The 12,866-nt window shown below is 51.7% G+C and overlaps 1 protein-coding gene across 4 annotated transcripts in view; it reads left to right on the top strand.

The window, feature by feature from the left end:
* The window catches only part of ZDHHC3 (zinc finger DHHC-type palmitoyltransferase 3), a 55,746-nt gene that overhangs the window by 20,154 nt on the left and 22,726 nt on the right, over nucleotides 1–12,866 (top strand). For all 4 annotated transcript variants that reach the window (XM_027582839.2, XM_027582842.2, XM_027582840.2 and 1 more), the window contains exon 3: nucleotides 11,958–12,082. In XM_027582839.2, coding sequence (XP_027438640.1) covers nucleotides 11,958–12,082 — 125 coding nt within the window. The remainder of the gene's footprint in view (nucleotides 1–11,957; nucleotides 12,083–12,866) is intronic.

Below are 12,866 nucleotides of genomic sequence, written 5' to 3'. Positions count from 1 at the left end.
CTGGCCTGGCGTCCCAGCTGCCGTCACACGCATGCATCCTTTTACCCCGCACTGACCTGCATGGCCTCTCCGGGAGGTCTCCTCAGTCTAGCCCCTTGCACTTGGATGCAGGAGTGAATAATTCTCACCGCTGCCAATCCCCAGTGAGTGAGAACCATAGACTATACCCCAAACACCAGTCAGCTTCCCACCGGTGTGTTTTGCTGGTGGCCCCAAAGAAAACTGGGCCCCCAAATGAAGCATCGGTCAAATATCAACCATCAGTAAGGGGAGCGACTCAGACATGTTCTAAAGGCACGCCCCACCTCGGGCTCTTCAGCCACCTGCCTTTCCTCTCTCCCAGCACACTGATGTGTTATACAAAACCCAGTGCGTCCAGAGAGGGTTGGGAGGGCCTGGGGCAGCATGGGGAGCCTCGATCTCACACTGAAAACACATCAGATTGGGGGCTCTTTATTAACACTCCAGGGCGGGTGTGTTTTTAGGAAGGTGCCGCTACAGGGTCCTAAGAAACTCCCTAATAGGACTATAATGTTTTGTATCTCAGGAATTCAGGTTGCATATAGTTCTTCTCAAAAAAACTATCTTCGTGGGTTATAAACAACTTGTAACAATGTATGCATTGTTTATCGTTTGGGTTTGTTAGTATTACTAGATTACCTTTTAAAGAAAAAATAATCTCGCCGGGCGCCTGGGTGGCTCAGTTGGTTGAGCGACTGCCTTCGGCTCAGGTCATGAGCCTGGAGTCCCGGGATCGAGTCCCGCATCGGGCTCCCTGCTCGGCGGGGAGTCTGCTTCTCCCTCTGACCCTCCCCCCTCTCGTATGCGCTCTCTCTCTCTCTCTCTCTCTCTCAAATAAATAAATAAAATCTTTAAAAAAAAAATAAAGAAAAAATAATCTCTTCTAGTCTCCCCCAAACAGTTGCTAGACCCCTTCCAGCTTTGAAATCTTACCGTGGTTGGACCATCAGAACAGCTGCAACCACCCGTAGCTTTCTGGACCATTTAGCAGTCATTCCCTGCACCACAGTGGGAAATGGGCCTGTGCAGAGCTTGAGCAGGAAAGGGAAGAGGGAATGGCTCACAGATGTGTAGGGAGCCCTCTTGGAGGCGAAGCTCCCATGGGAAGTGGGGTAAGAGGGATGGGCCTGGAAGGAGTGAGCAAGGGGCTAAAGGGGCCTCACTTGACAGGGGGGCTGGCCTAGAGGCCGCATGGCATGGGCAGGGCCCAAGTCAGACCAGGGTCTGGTCTCGGGCGCCCTCACCTTGCTCACCCTGAGGGTGTGTCATATCAAGGGACCCTCTGTGTTCCCGGAACACTTCAGAGGCCTAGAGGGGCTCTGAGCACCCGGAAGAGGCAGCCCCTTGAAAACAAACCAGACTTGGAGACTCTTACCTTGGTAGCTGTCTCCCTCCTCACCCCACCCCCCGACTTCGCCGCTTTTTCCTTTCCCTTTGCAGATACGTTTTACTTCCTCATCCTGTGAGCTTCCTCAGGAATCCTGAGAGATTCCCCTTAAGATTTAGATCTGGGACATCTGTCTGTCTCCCGGAAGCCGCTTAAAGCGGAGAGGCATAGCTTGTCCCGTTTTGCCCCGGCTGCCAGGAAGCTCAAAGCCAAGTGCTCCGCACTTGCAATAATTGTGTAAACCCTTCTGATCATTTACTAACTAATCGTTTACTAACTCATCATGGTAAATGACCCCAAGCCTGAGATTTGACAAAAGGAGGCGTATAAATTAATTTAACCATGTTGTTAAGGAAAAGAAAATCCATCTGTCTGCCTGCCCCACTGCCCCTCCCTCCCTCTGAATCCCACCTTGTGAATATCTTGCTCTACACAGACTTCACCAGACCCTGCAGGCCTCTGTTTCTGTTTCACCTGCCAAAACTCATCCACGTGCAGTTGGCATTCCCTTCTGGAGCCTCTCTCTGTGACCTTATCGATTACACACTGTGTACAGAGCCGGTTAGCAAGTATTTACTTGGGCCAGTAGCATGGCGGGTCATGATGGCCGGCCCCCAGGAGCGCAGAGGAGGGATGGCACTGAGCCCTCCCGCGGCATGCCAGGCAATAGGCTGGTGCTGGGTGTGGCCAGAAGTACTGACCTATTCCCCCGGGTCAGGTCACTTGTCTAGGGGGTCATTCTCCCTCGTGCCAGGCAAGTTCTCATACCTGCCACTGAGCAACTTAGAAACACCAGTGGAGGGCACCTGGGTGGCTCATTCGTTAAGCGTCTGCCTTCAGCTCGTGTCGTGATCCCAGTGTCCTGGGATCGAGCCCCGCATCGGGCTCCCTGCTCGGCGGGAAGCCTGCTTCTCCCTCTCCCACTCCCTCTGCTTGTGTTCCTGCTCTTGCTGTGTCTCTCTCTGTCAAACAAACAAATAAATAAATGAAACACCAATGGAAAAATCTTTCTGGCTCCAGAGAGAGGACAGTAACCATTTGGGGATTACCTACCTCCCACTTTGTTGTGGAGGAGACAGGTGGCCTGTGACTCAGGCCTGGGGCTTGTCACCCTGTTCCTGGCAGAGCTAATCGAGGGAGAGTTTCTGCCTGGACAGCAGGTGTGCTCATGCCTCAATCCCAGGGCCCCGGAAACACTTGAAGCAAGTTTCATCCTTGTCGATTAAAATGCACGGGGATGTTGAGGCCTTGGACTCGTTGGTGTTTCTTTGGAACCTTCCTTGTGTCCTTTTTATGCTGTCGTGTTATCCTAAGTACGTACTGAAACAGGCCTGGTTCAGTCTTAGTGTTAGCGTGCTGATACAGTTGTTGGCAGGAGAATGATACTGTGGCATCAAGGTGATTGCGAAAAGCCTTTTCAAGCACTTAACAGCAGCATCTGGTAAATACCTAATTTGTCTTCTGATAGAGACGAGGGTTCTACACTTGGACTGCCTGGGTCTGAATCCTGGTTCTGCCACCTGTTAGCCATATAAGTTTGGGAAGTTGCTTGATTTCTCTGCTTTAGTTACCTCATCTGTAAAATGGGGAATAACATAGTCTTTGCCTATAGGTTTATTGGCAGAACTAACTGAGAAAATACAATAAAGCGCTTGGAACTGTGCCTGGCATAGAAGTACTTTGTAAATGTCTGTTATATCATCATTATCCTTCAGCTTGGGTTTATTGAGTACATGCTCCGTGCCAGGCCCTGGGCCATGCACCAGGCGGCAAGTTGAAAGACGTTGTCTCTCTTGTCCAGGAATTTACAGCCATGCACAATCAGTGTGTACTTAAATGATAGGTGTTATAAGACAAATAAAAACAGGCCAGGCCAGCAAAGGCTTCTGTCTTGGGTGTGGCCCAGGGCCATGAGGAAGAAGGCAGAGGAGGTGATCCCTGAGTGGGTTTTGGTTCCAGTGCAAGAGGCAAGCAGGTGCCTGGCAGGCTGGGCAGAGGTGCTGACGTGGGGTCCCTGGGGGCCCAAGAGGAAGATTTGGAGGGCACAGTGCCTTTGGGAAACTGCAGGTAGTTCATAGGGATTGGGGGGGGGGGGGCGCTGCATCAGTGGTCCAGGGCTGGGTTGTGGCGGCCCTGCACGGGCCCTGCCCAAGAGCTCGGACGCTGGGCCCAGGGAAGGCTCTGTGAAGCCTGCGAAGGCATCCAGGCAGGGAGAGTAACATGGCCAGATTCCCATTTTAGAAAGTGTACTCTGGGAAATAGTTAAGGAGAATGAACAGAGGTGGGAGATGCTCTAGCATCTGGGGCATGTGAGGATGGGCCGGAATGAACACCATGATGGCAGCATGGAGGGGAGGACATGGGATTTGAGGCACAGTTTGGGGCCAGTATGTGGGACAGAGGGTTTGGAGAGCTGGGGATGGCTGCTGGATTTCTACCCTGAATGCACGGTAACCGAAGGGCCAGGTGGGCCCTTCCCCAGGAAGGGAGAGTGGAGTCGGGGGGGGAGGAACAGATTCAGTTCTCGCATGGTGAATTTGGGGGGTTGGTTTTCTTTGGCTTTAATGCCTCTTGAACAACCAAGTGGAGATGTCTGCAGCTCGAAAAGAGGTCTCAGTTGGAGCCAGCGATTGAGCATCACCACTGGGTGTGATGGGGAGGCCTGTTGGTGGCAGGGGGTGGGGGAGGTGCAGAATGAGCAGGGGAGGGATCCCTGGGGAACACCAGGGCTCCAAGGTGGGCAGCATCCCAAGGGAGGGCAAGAGGCCCAGCCCCAGAGGCAGGAGGACATCCTGAGGGAACAGAGCAGCCTCAGGAGAGAATGACAGGAGGGACTGGTGGTCACAGGAGATCCGAGGAAGATGAGGGCTTAGACCCGACCTTTGGGTTTGGTCACAGGGAGTTGCACAGTGACCTGGTGAGAGGTGTCCCTAGTGTGGAGACACCAGGTGCTGGAGAGCAGTGAACTAGAGCAAGGGAGAGGTAGAGAGAAGCGCACTCGACCTCAAGAAGCTTAGATGCGAGGGGAGGGAGAGCCCGGAGTGTGCACACAACACGGGAGAAGCTTTGGGGTAAAAGTCTGCGGCCCCTAAAGACCAGGATTAGCTGGGACCCCTCATCCTCCCAGCTGGTGGTTTGCCCCAGCAGCCTTGGTTTTCTCTGAAAGAGAAAAGGAAATGGGTAGGGGTCAAGGTAGGTACTGGAAGTTTGGGCTAGCCACTGAGGGGAATGGGCAGTAGAACCCTATCACACCTCCCTGCCCCAGATTTAAACAGATGCCACTGTGGGGCCAAATACATATTTTAGAAACATATGAGCATTATGGATTTATAAATTCTTTAGTGTTTTTAGCTTGCTGTGTGCACAAAAACTGGAAGTATATCCTCTAAAATATTAATTGTACGGATCTGTGGGTGGTGAAATCAAAGAATGGGTTTTCCTTTGTAATTTTCTCATCTCTATATTCCTTTAAATCACGAACAAGTATTATTGTGAAGATGAGGAAAAAAAATTCCTACGCTGTGGTCTGCCGGGCTGCAGTAACATGGAAACTTCAAGACCCCCCCGTGAGATGTGTAAGAATGGGGGGTAGGCGGCTCTCAGTCGTGCCAGTGTGAGAACACTGGCAGAAACATCCCAGCAGGCCTTCCGACTCCCTGCGGTCCGTCCAGAATTGTACCGAACAAAATTCCTTACCTAATAACAGGAAATTCTGAAATCTGTGGTGATAAGCACAGAAGAGAATGTTCTTTTTAAAAAGAGGAAGAAAGAGAGAGACAGGAGACTGGGAATGCTGAACCAGAGGCTGGGAAGGGCCCGTGTCACAGGCTGGTCCGTCTCAGGGACTGGCCCGGCTGGTCTCTGGCTCTGGGAGAGGGACTCACGAGGCAGATGGCGTCTGGCCTGGAAGGCAATGAGCCTTCCATAGAGTGCTGCTGGAGGGGCAGCCTTTTAAAAAGGCTGCGCTGTTGTATGAGGTCTCCCCTCGTGGTCTGGAATAGCAGGCGATAATGAGGGTACGAAATGAGGGCTCCAGGGGCCCTTTGAGGTGTTGGGGTGCCCTCTTGTAGCCCTTTCTGTGCGGCCTCCCGAGGTTTACAGCAAGCTCTGGTGGCTGGGACCTTAAAAACTGGATGTGGTCGGGGGGAAACAACGTGGGCCTTCATTTAGGAAAACTCAGCCCCCTTGCTTTATCTCCTGGGGCCAGTGATGTTCCTCGGGGCTTTTCCTTTGTACATAAGACAAGAGCAATGTCCAGTTGTGGTTTTGTGACTTTAGGATTCACAAAAGGTCACATGATTGCCCAAACTCAGTGACTTTTTACATTAAAAGGAATTAATATGGCCCTCTGGGCTTTTGTGGTGCCTTCTTCTCTGCCTGGGCCAGTGCCCTTCCCAATCTCCCTTTAAAATCTGCTCCTCTGGGTGGTCAGGGCCCTGCCTTGCCTTGGGAAAGACTTCCAGACCCTGCCCTTCCCTGGTGCCTCCGGGCAGGGCCCCAGATATCTCCAGATGAGATGGTCACAACATTTGGATTATAAAATTCGGGAAAGCTGGTCATATTCCTACTTTGGGTAGCTCCTTCCTGAGGTGTATTTTTCGGTTGTATTTTTAGTGAGTTTCTAATTGCAAAAGCCATGTGTTCTTATTAGAACATTTAAGAAATATGGTTCAGGGCGCCTGGGTGGCTCATGGCTCCAGGTCATGATCCTGGAGTCCCGGGATCGAGTCCCACGTCGGGCTCCCTGCTCAGCAGGGGGTCTGCTTCTCCCTCTGACCCTCTTCCCTCTCGTGCTCTCTCATTCTCTCTCTCTCAAATAAATAAATAAAATCTTTAAAAAAATATATGGTTCAGAAAGTACAAATTACCTGTGATCCTACTATGTGAGATAACCTTAATAATTTGCAAGTGTCTTTGTCTTTTCATACATAGAGAGTTGACCCTTGAACGACGTGGGTTTGAACTGCACAGGTTCACTTACACATGATTTTTTTTTTAATAAATGCAGTCCAGTACTATAAATGTGTTTTCTCTTCCTTATGATTTTCTTTTTTCTTTCTTTTTTTTTAAATTTTTTATTTATTTGAGCGAGGGAAAAGGCAGAGGGAGAGGGAGAAAGCAGGCTCCCTGCTAAGCAGGGAGCCAGACACGGGGCTCGATCCCAGGACCCTGAGATCATGACCTGAGCCAAAGGCAGACCCTTAACCGACTGAGCCACCCAGGTGCCCCTCCTTATGATTTTCTTTTTCTTTTTCTTTTTTTTTTTTTTTTAAGATTTTATTGATTTGACAGAGAGAGAGACACAGTGAGAGAGGGAACACAAGCAGGGAGAGTGGGAGAGGGAGAAGCAGGCTTCCCGCTGAGCAGGGAGCCTGATGGTGGGGCTCAATCCCAGGACCCCGGGATCACGACCTGAGCCGAAGGCAAGGCGCTTAATGACTGAGCCACCCAGGCGCCCTTCCTTATGATTTTCTTGGGGGTTTTTTTGTTTTTCCTTTTTTAAGATTTTTTTAATTTATTCATTTGAGACAGAGAGATAGAGAGCATGAGCAGGGGGAGTTGCAGAGGGAGAGGGAGAAGCCGGCTCTCCGCTGAGCAGGGAGCCGGATGCGGGACTCGATCCCAAGAGCCTGGGATCATGACCTGAGCCGAAGGCAGAGGTTTAACCATCTGAGCCACCCAGGCGCCCCCCCTTATGATTTTCTTAACAACATTTTCTTTCCTTTGTTTTAAGTAAATACTTTATTATATAGTATATAATATAACATACATCATATATGTGAATTGACTACTCATGTTATTGATATTCTGGTCAACAGTAGGCTATTAGTAAAGTTTTGGGTGACTCAAAACTTATATGTGGGTTTTGTCTGCACAGGCCCCTAAGCCCCGCATTGTTCAAGTGTCTAACTGTGTGTCAGATCTGTACCAGAATGTCTTAGGTGCCCTATATTGTTTGGAAATCTACGTTTGCCTTTAACAACCTGTCAGAGATGTTGTCCACGTTAAATAGCTGTATGCTTTTATAGCATATTTAATGTCAGGAGGTATATCCTAAATGGCATCAAACATACCATAAAATCCTTGCCTACCAAGTTTGTTTGCTATCTTAGGGCCGCCTGGGTGGCTCAGTCGTTAAGCGTCTGCCTTCGGCTCAGGTCATGATCCCAGGGTCCTGGGATCGAGCCCCACGTCGGGCTCCCTGCTCGGCGGGAAGCCTGCTTCTCCCTCTCCCACTCCCCCTGCTTGTGTTCCCTCTCTCGCTGTGTCTCTTTCTGTCAGATAAATAAATAAAATCTTTTAAAAAAAATTTCTATCTTAGGCTTTTCTGCCACCTGCCTGCATTTTGCAGACCAGATTTTTTTTTCTACTTTTTTGAACTTCTAGAAAAAATTTTAATGACACACTTCCGACAGTTGAAAGGGTACAAAGGATAGTACGATGATATGATGGTATGATACCTTCACTGCCCTCCAGCCTCATAAGTAAAACATCATAAAGACAGTTTAGCCCCTTTGTATGCCTCCCACCCCGCCCCACTCCATTCCTCCCCCAGCCTCCCCGCCACCACGAGGTGATGGTTACCCTGAATCACGTGTGGTTTTCAGCATCTTGGTGCCCACAGTGCCTGTGTACCAGGATCCGTGTTTCCAGAAGTTTCTTCTCGGGACCGCATCGCTGTCCCACTCAAAGTCCTGAGCCTCCACCAATGAGAAGAGCATTCCTGTGGATGAGCAGTCCTTTGGATTTTCTCGTTCCCTGTTTGTCTGTTGCCCCATGGCGCTCAGGCAGACCAGTGGGGAAGTGCAGCTCTGTTCCTATTCAGCCATGTCCTGCCCGTCTCGGGCGTGAGCAGGTCCTTGATGAGACGGGAAAGCGCGGGTGGTAACGGATAAAGAGCTGGTGACGGGTCAGCAGGGGAAAGTTGGGGAGCCCAGCAGAGAGCTACAGGAGGGGTGGGGTGAGGGGTAAGAGGAGAGGGGAGCACTCCTTGCCTCCCCAGAGAGGCATCCCGGGACCTCTTTGAGACAAATCGAAAAATTTCCCATAACTGAACTGCGGTACTGAATCTTTTCTCCGCTGCTGGAAAGACACCCACCGCACATACCCTCTTGCTCCAGTGCTTCTGTTCTCCCCGGCACCCCCTGGACAGGCCACCTCTGGCCACTGCTTGGACTGTCTCCCTTCCCAGGTGCCTCTGTGCTGCTGCATCCGCCAGGATCCTCCTGGGCCTTCCTGGGTCCCCAGCCACAGCTGTCCTGCCTCCCCCAGCTCCTGTTGTCCTGGCAGCCATGCCTTTCACTAGGTGCTCAGCCTCCTTGCTGTGTCGGGGTCCCTGGGGGCCCGCCCCACCCGCCGTTTGAGACCCAGGCCCCCATTGCTTGCTTGCACTTCCCACAGTGCTCGGTGGGGTGTAGATTTTCAGGAAGAGCTGTTCATTGATTTGTCTTTGCAGTTTCCGTAACTAGAATCTTTGTCCCCTGTGAGTCATTTTCTTAGCAAAAGATGAAACTCCAGCTCCCTTGCGTCGTCCGCATTTCAAGTTCTTGTTGTTTCTTCAGTGGCTCTTCCTATCCCAGAATTTCTTCTTTGTGGGAAAGGTTCTGACACCCAGTTTTCATCTCTTCTACCCTGGGAACCCCTCCCTTAGCGTGTTATACTCCATCAGCCCTACCCTGGGGAGGCCAGGGATGCTCCGTCAGCCCTGAAACCCCCACCTTACCCACCCTAGTAGACCACACTGTCGCTCGGCCCCGGGCCCCTTTGGAACTTGGGAGTGGTCCCCGGTTCTGTTGTTCATCAGCTTCCCTGATGGTGGTAGCTCGTGGCTGCCCACTGATGAGAGCAGCCTGGTGTCACCTCGACCTTGGATGGGGAGTGTGGAGCAGTCCCACCCCAGAGCTGTGACTCGACCCAGTATTAGGCCCAGTTCTTGCTGGTGAGCTGGGCCACACTGCTGGAACCCCCCCCCCCCGCCACCAGGGCTGGCACCCTTGGCTCCCTTCTTTTTTGTTCTGCTTGCTTTCACTGCTCCTTTCACCCCATGCTGGCAACCGATAGACCTTTTCCGGGCTAGGGGCTCTGGTGCCGAACAAGCTAGATCCAGTCATGGAGCTCCTGGTCTAGAGTGGTGGTTCTCAGCCCTGCTGAGAGCTTTTAAAAAAATGCGAGTGCCTGGGCCGCACGGCTGACAGTTCTTGTGTGGTAGCTCTGCATCAGAGTCTGGGCGCCCGTAGCTTATTAAAGCTGCATGTTGTCTCCCACGCACAGCCCAGGATACAGGCTACCTGTCTCAGTCCATTCGGGACCACCAGGGACTGGCTGGCTTCTGACCAACAGAAATTTATCTCCCGCAGCTCTGGGGGCTGGGAAGTCCGAGATCAAGGTCCGGGCAGCTTCCGCGTCTAGGGTGGGCTCACTTCCTGGTTCGTAGGCAGCCACTTCTTGTGTCCTCACGTGGCAGGCAGGGGGAGGGAGCTCTGAGGATTGGTTATAAGGTGCTCACCCCATGACCTAATCGCCTCGCAGAACCCTTGTGACCAGATCACCTCCCAGAGGCCCCACCTCCTAATACCACACACTGGGGGATTCAGCCTGTGAATTTGGGGGAGACGCAAACACTCAGTCCACTGCGCTGCTGTGTGCTGAGCCCTGTCTGTGTGGCAGCCATCATCTGACCCCTTCCGGCAGGCCGTCTGCACCTGCGTCGGGTTGGAGCCTCACAGGCGCTGCCATTTACCGGCTCCTCTAGACGGAGACCCATTCGTGGTCTTGTCCCTCCTCACGCCCTCTCCCCCACCACAGGACTAATTTGGTTCCCTGCCCCTTTTGTTTGGGTCCGAATTTCCTCCCCACTTCTCCTCCACCCCTGTGTTCACTTACTGGGCCATCAGCAGTAACCTCCTAACTGGTCTGTGCAATTTTCTGCTCTCCCTCTTCTTTTCTGACCCACACAGCACAGGCAACTGAGTTCTCATCCTCAGGATGTTCCCTGATGGCTCTGGGTGGCCCATGAAGAAGAATCCTGCCCCAACCTTTTAGGCCTGGCACTCGCTCTACTCAAGCCGCCCCCGCCCCATTAGTCCAGCCTCTCTGCTGCCCCGCATACCCAGGGCCCCGCCATGCTGATTTTCTCACCGTCCCCCAGATGTGCTGTGCTCACGCTCACCTTTTTGTCTTTCCCTATGCCCCTCCGCCGGCCACAGCCCCTTTTCTCCCGCAGGCCCACCTGGCAAACCTCTGTGTGTGCCTCAGGACCATCCTTAAACCTCACCTCTTGAGGGGCACCTGCGTGGCTCAGTCAGTGAAGCATCCGACTCTTGATCTCAGCTCAGGTCTTGATCTCAGGGTCGTGAGTTCAAGCCCCGCATCAGGCCCCACGCACTGGGCATGGAGCCTACTTAAACAAAACCAAAAAAAGCCCTCACCTCTTGAAACTTCTATGGTTACCTTGGCTAGTTGGCAGCTGCGCCTCTGTGCTTCTGCAGCACAGTGACTTCTAGAATTGTTGTTACTCTCCAAAAGATTCAGAGCCTGCTGGGACAGACACCTTGTTTGATTCCTGAATCCATAGCAGTGAGCACCAGGTAGGCACCTGGTGAAGATCGGTTACTGGGACCTGGCTGAGGCCTGCACACGGCCTGTTTTCCTTCTGCTCGGATGGGCGCCAGCCCCCGTAGACTCTGGTGGCATTTTGGGTCTGCCACCCAGAGGTGTTGACAGAACAAAACGCAAAGTATTCACAAGCATCTGAAAAGGATGGGATAGCAAATTGGAGGGCAGTTCTGGTCGAAAAGCAAGTCAGAAATCTGAGGGCAGTGCTCACAGTTCCTTTTGGATTCATAATAACCAAATATAGATTACCGATGCCTCACAACAATAGGATTGGTAAAAAATAAAACCCGATTCTAGTTTAAACAGTTCAGAGCTGCAGACTTAGGCCTGGAAAACTGAACTGTCGGGTGCGATGCCCGCCAATGAAAATTCGAAAAGGCCAAAGCTGTTACTGGCAAATTTTAATGCAGACTAAAAAGTAATCGGTGAGTCAAATCCTCACTGTAATATTTACATGGGAAAGAATGGATTCAATGAAAACTATTTCACTAAGATGAAGATAGAAAATTATCAGGAACATGGGGCGCCTGGGTGGCTCAGTCGGTTGGGCGTCTGCCTTCGGCTTGGGCCTGGGGTCCTGGGATCGAGCCCCGCATCGGGCTGCCTTCTCGGTGGGAAGCCTGCTTCTCCCTCTGCCCCTCTCTCTGTTCATGCTCGCTCTCTCTCTTTCTCCTCAAATAAATAAATAATTATAAAAAATCATCAGGAACAATGTAACTGTTCACTGTAGAAAAATCATTTACTTTTCCTCCAGAAAATGCTTTGTCCATAAGTGTCCATTGGTATTGGCACAATTCTGAACACACATGTTGCTGGGGTAAAAATGTCCTGTCCGTGTGTGTAGTTGCTGCTCCCAAGTGACCATCTGCACCATGGAGCATCAGAACTGCTGGAACCCTTAGCCCAGCCCTGATGCCTTTTCTCTTTCTGACAGGGGGCGGTGCCCAAAGGAAATGCCACTAAAGAATTCATCGAGAGTTTACAGCTGAAGCCCGGACAGGTGGTATACAAGTGTCCCAAATGCTGCAGCATCAAGCCCGACCGAGCCCACCACTGCAGGTACACGTGTCCCCCCCCTTACGCCCCCCACCCCCGGCCCGCTTCCTCCCCTCCCCCACCTCTCACATGCTCTGGAGCAGCAACCGCCACACCTGCTTCCCGCACAAGTGCCATCAGCAACAGGACTTCTGAACGTCCCCTACTCTGGGCACGTGACCACTGTGACTGAGTCCCGATCTCCATGAGCTCACTGGATTAGAAAGGGCGTTTGGTTTGGGCTCAGGACACCTGTCCTAAGACTTGACAGAGGACCCTCCCAGGCCTTTGACTGTCTCCACCTCTGTCTCTGTATCTGTAAAATCGAGGGGTTCCTGCTCTTCCTACCTCACAGCTTTATTTATTAAGGGCCCAGGAGACAGAGGTTTGGAAAATCATTCTGAGTGTCCAGTACTTGACCCATTTAAGAGGTGGGCCCCACTCACTTGACTTTCAGAGGGAAACGAAGGGTCTGTGCCTGAATGGAGATGTTTCTTTAAAACAAAACTTCTAGAGGTTGTGACAATTGTAGGATTCGGCCAAAAAAGCCATTTCCCCATCTCATGTGTGGTGATTTTTCCCTTTGGTTTTCAGATGTCTTCGTTGTTTTGAGTCTTCTCAACGAGAAGGCATCTAGCTAAAAACTGCATTTTATCACTACAAGGGGACTTTAAATGCTAAATTACACTTGGTGTCACTTGGTCCTTTTCTCAGACTGGGGGCGGGGGCGGGAGGGGCACACCGCTAGTGAGAGCCACAGACAGGCGTGGGGCCCGGTGTTTGCCGCTCCAGTCCAGGGCTCTTTCCA

This window comes from Zalophus californianus, chromosome 1, assembly GCF_009762305.2.
Source record: "Zalophus californianus isolate mZalCal1 chromosome 1, mZalCal1.pri.v2, whole genome shotgun sequence".
NCBI classification, from domain to species: domain Eukaryota; kingdom Metazoa; phylum Chordata; class Mammalia; order Carnivora; family Otariidae; genus Zalophus; species Zalophus californianus.
Note: the sequence above shows the minus strand (reverse complement) of the source record. Positions and strands in the feature narration are given on the sequence as shown.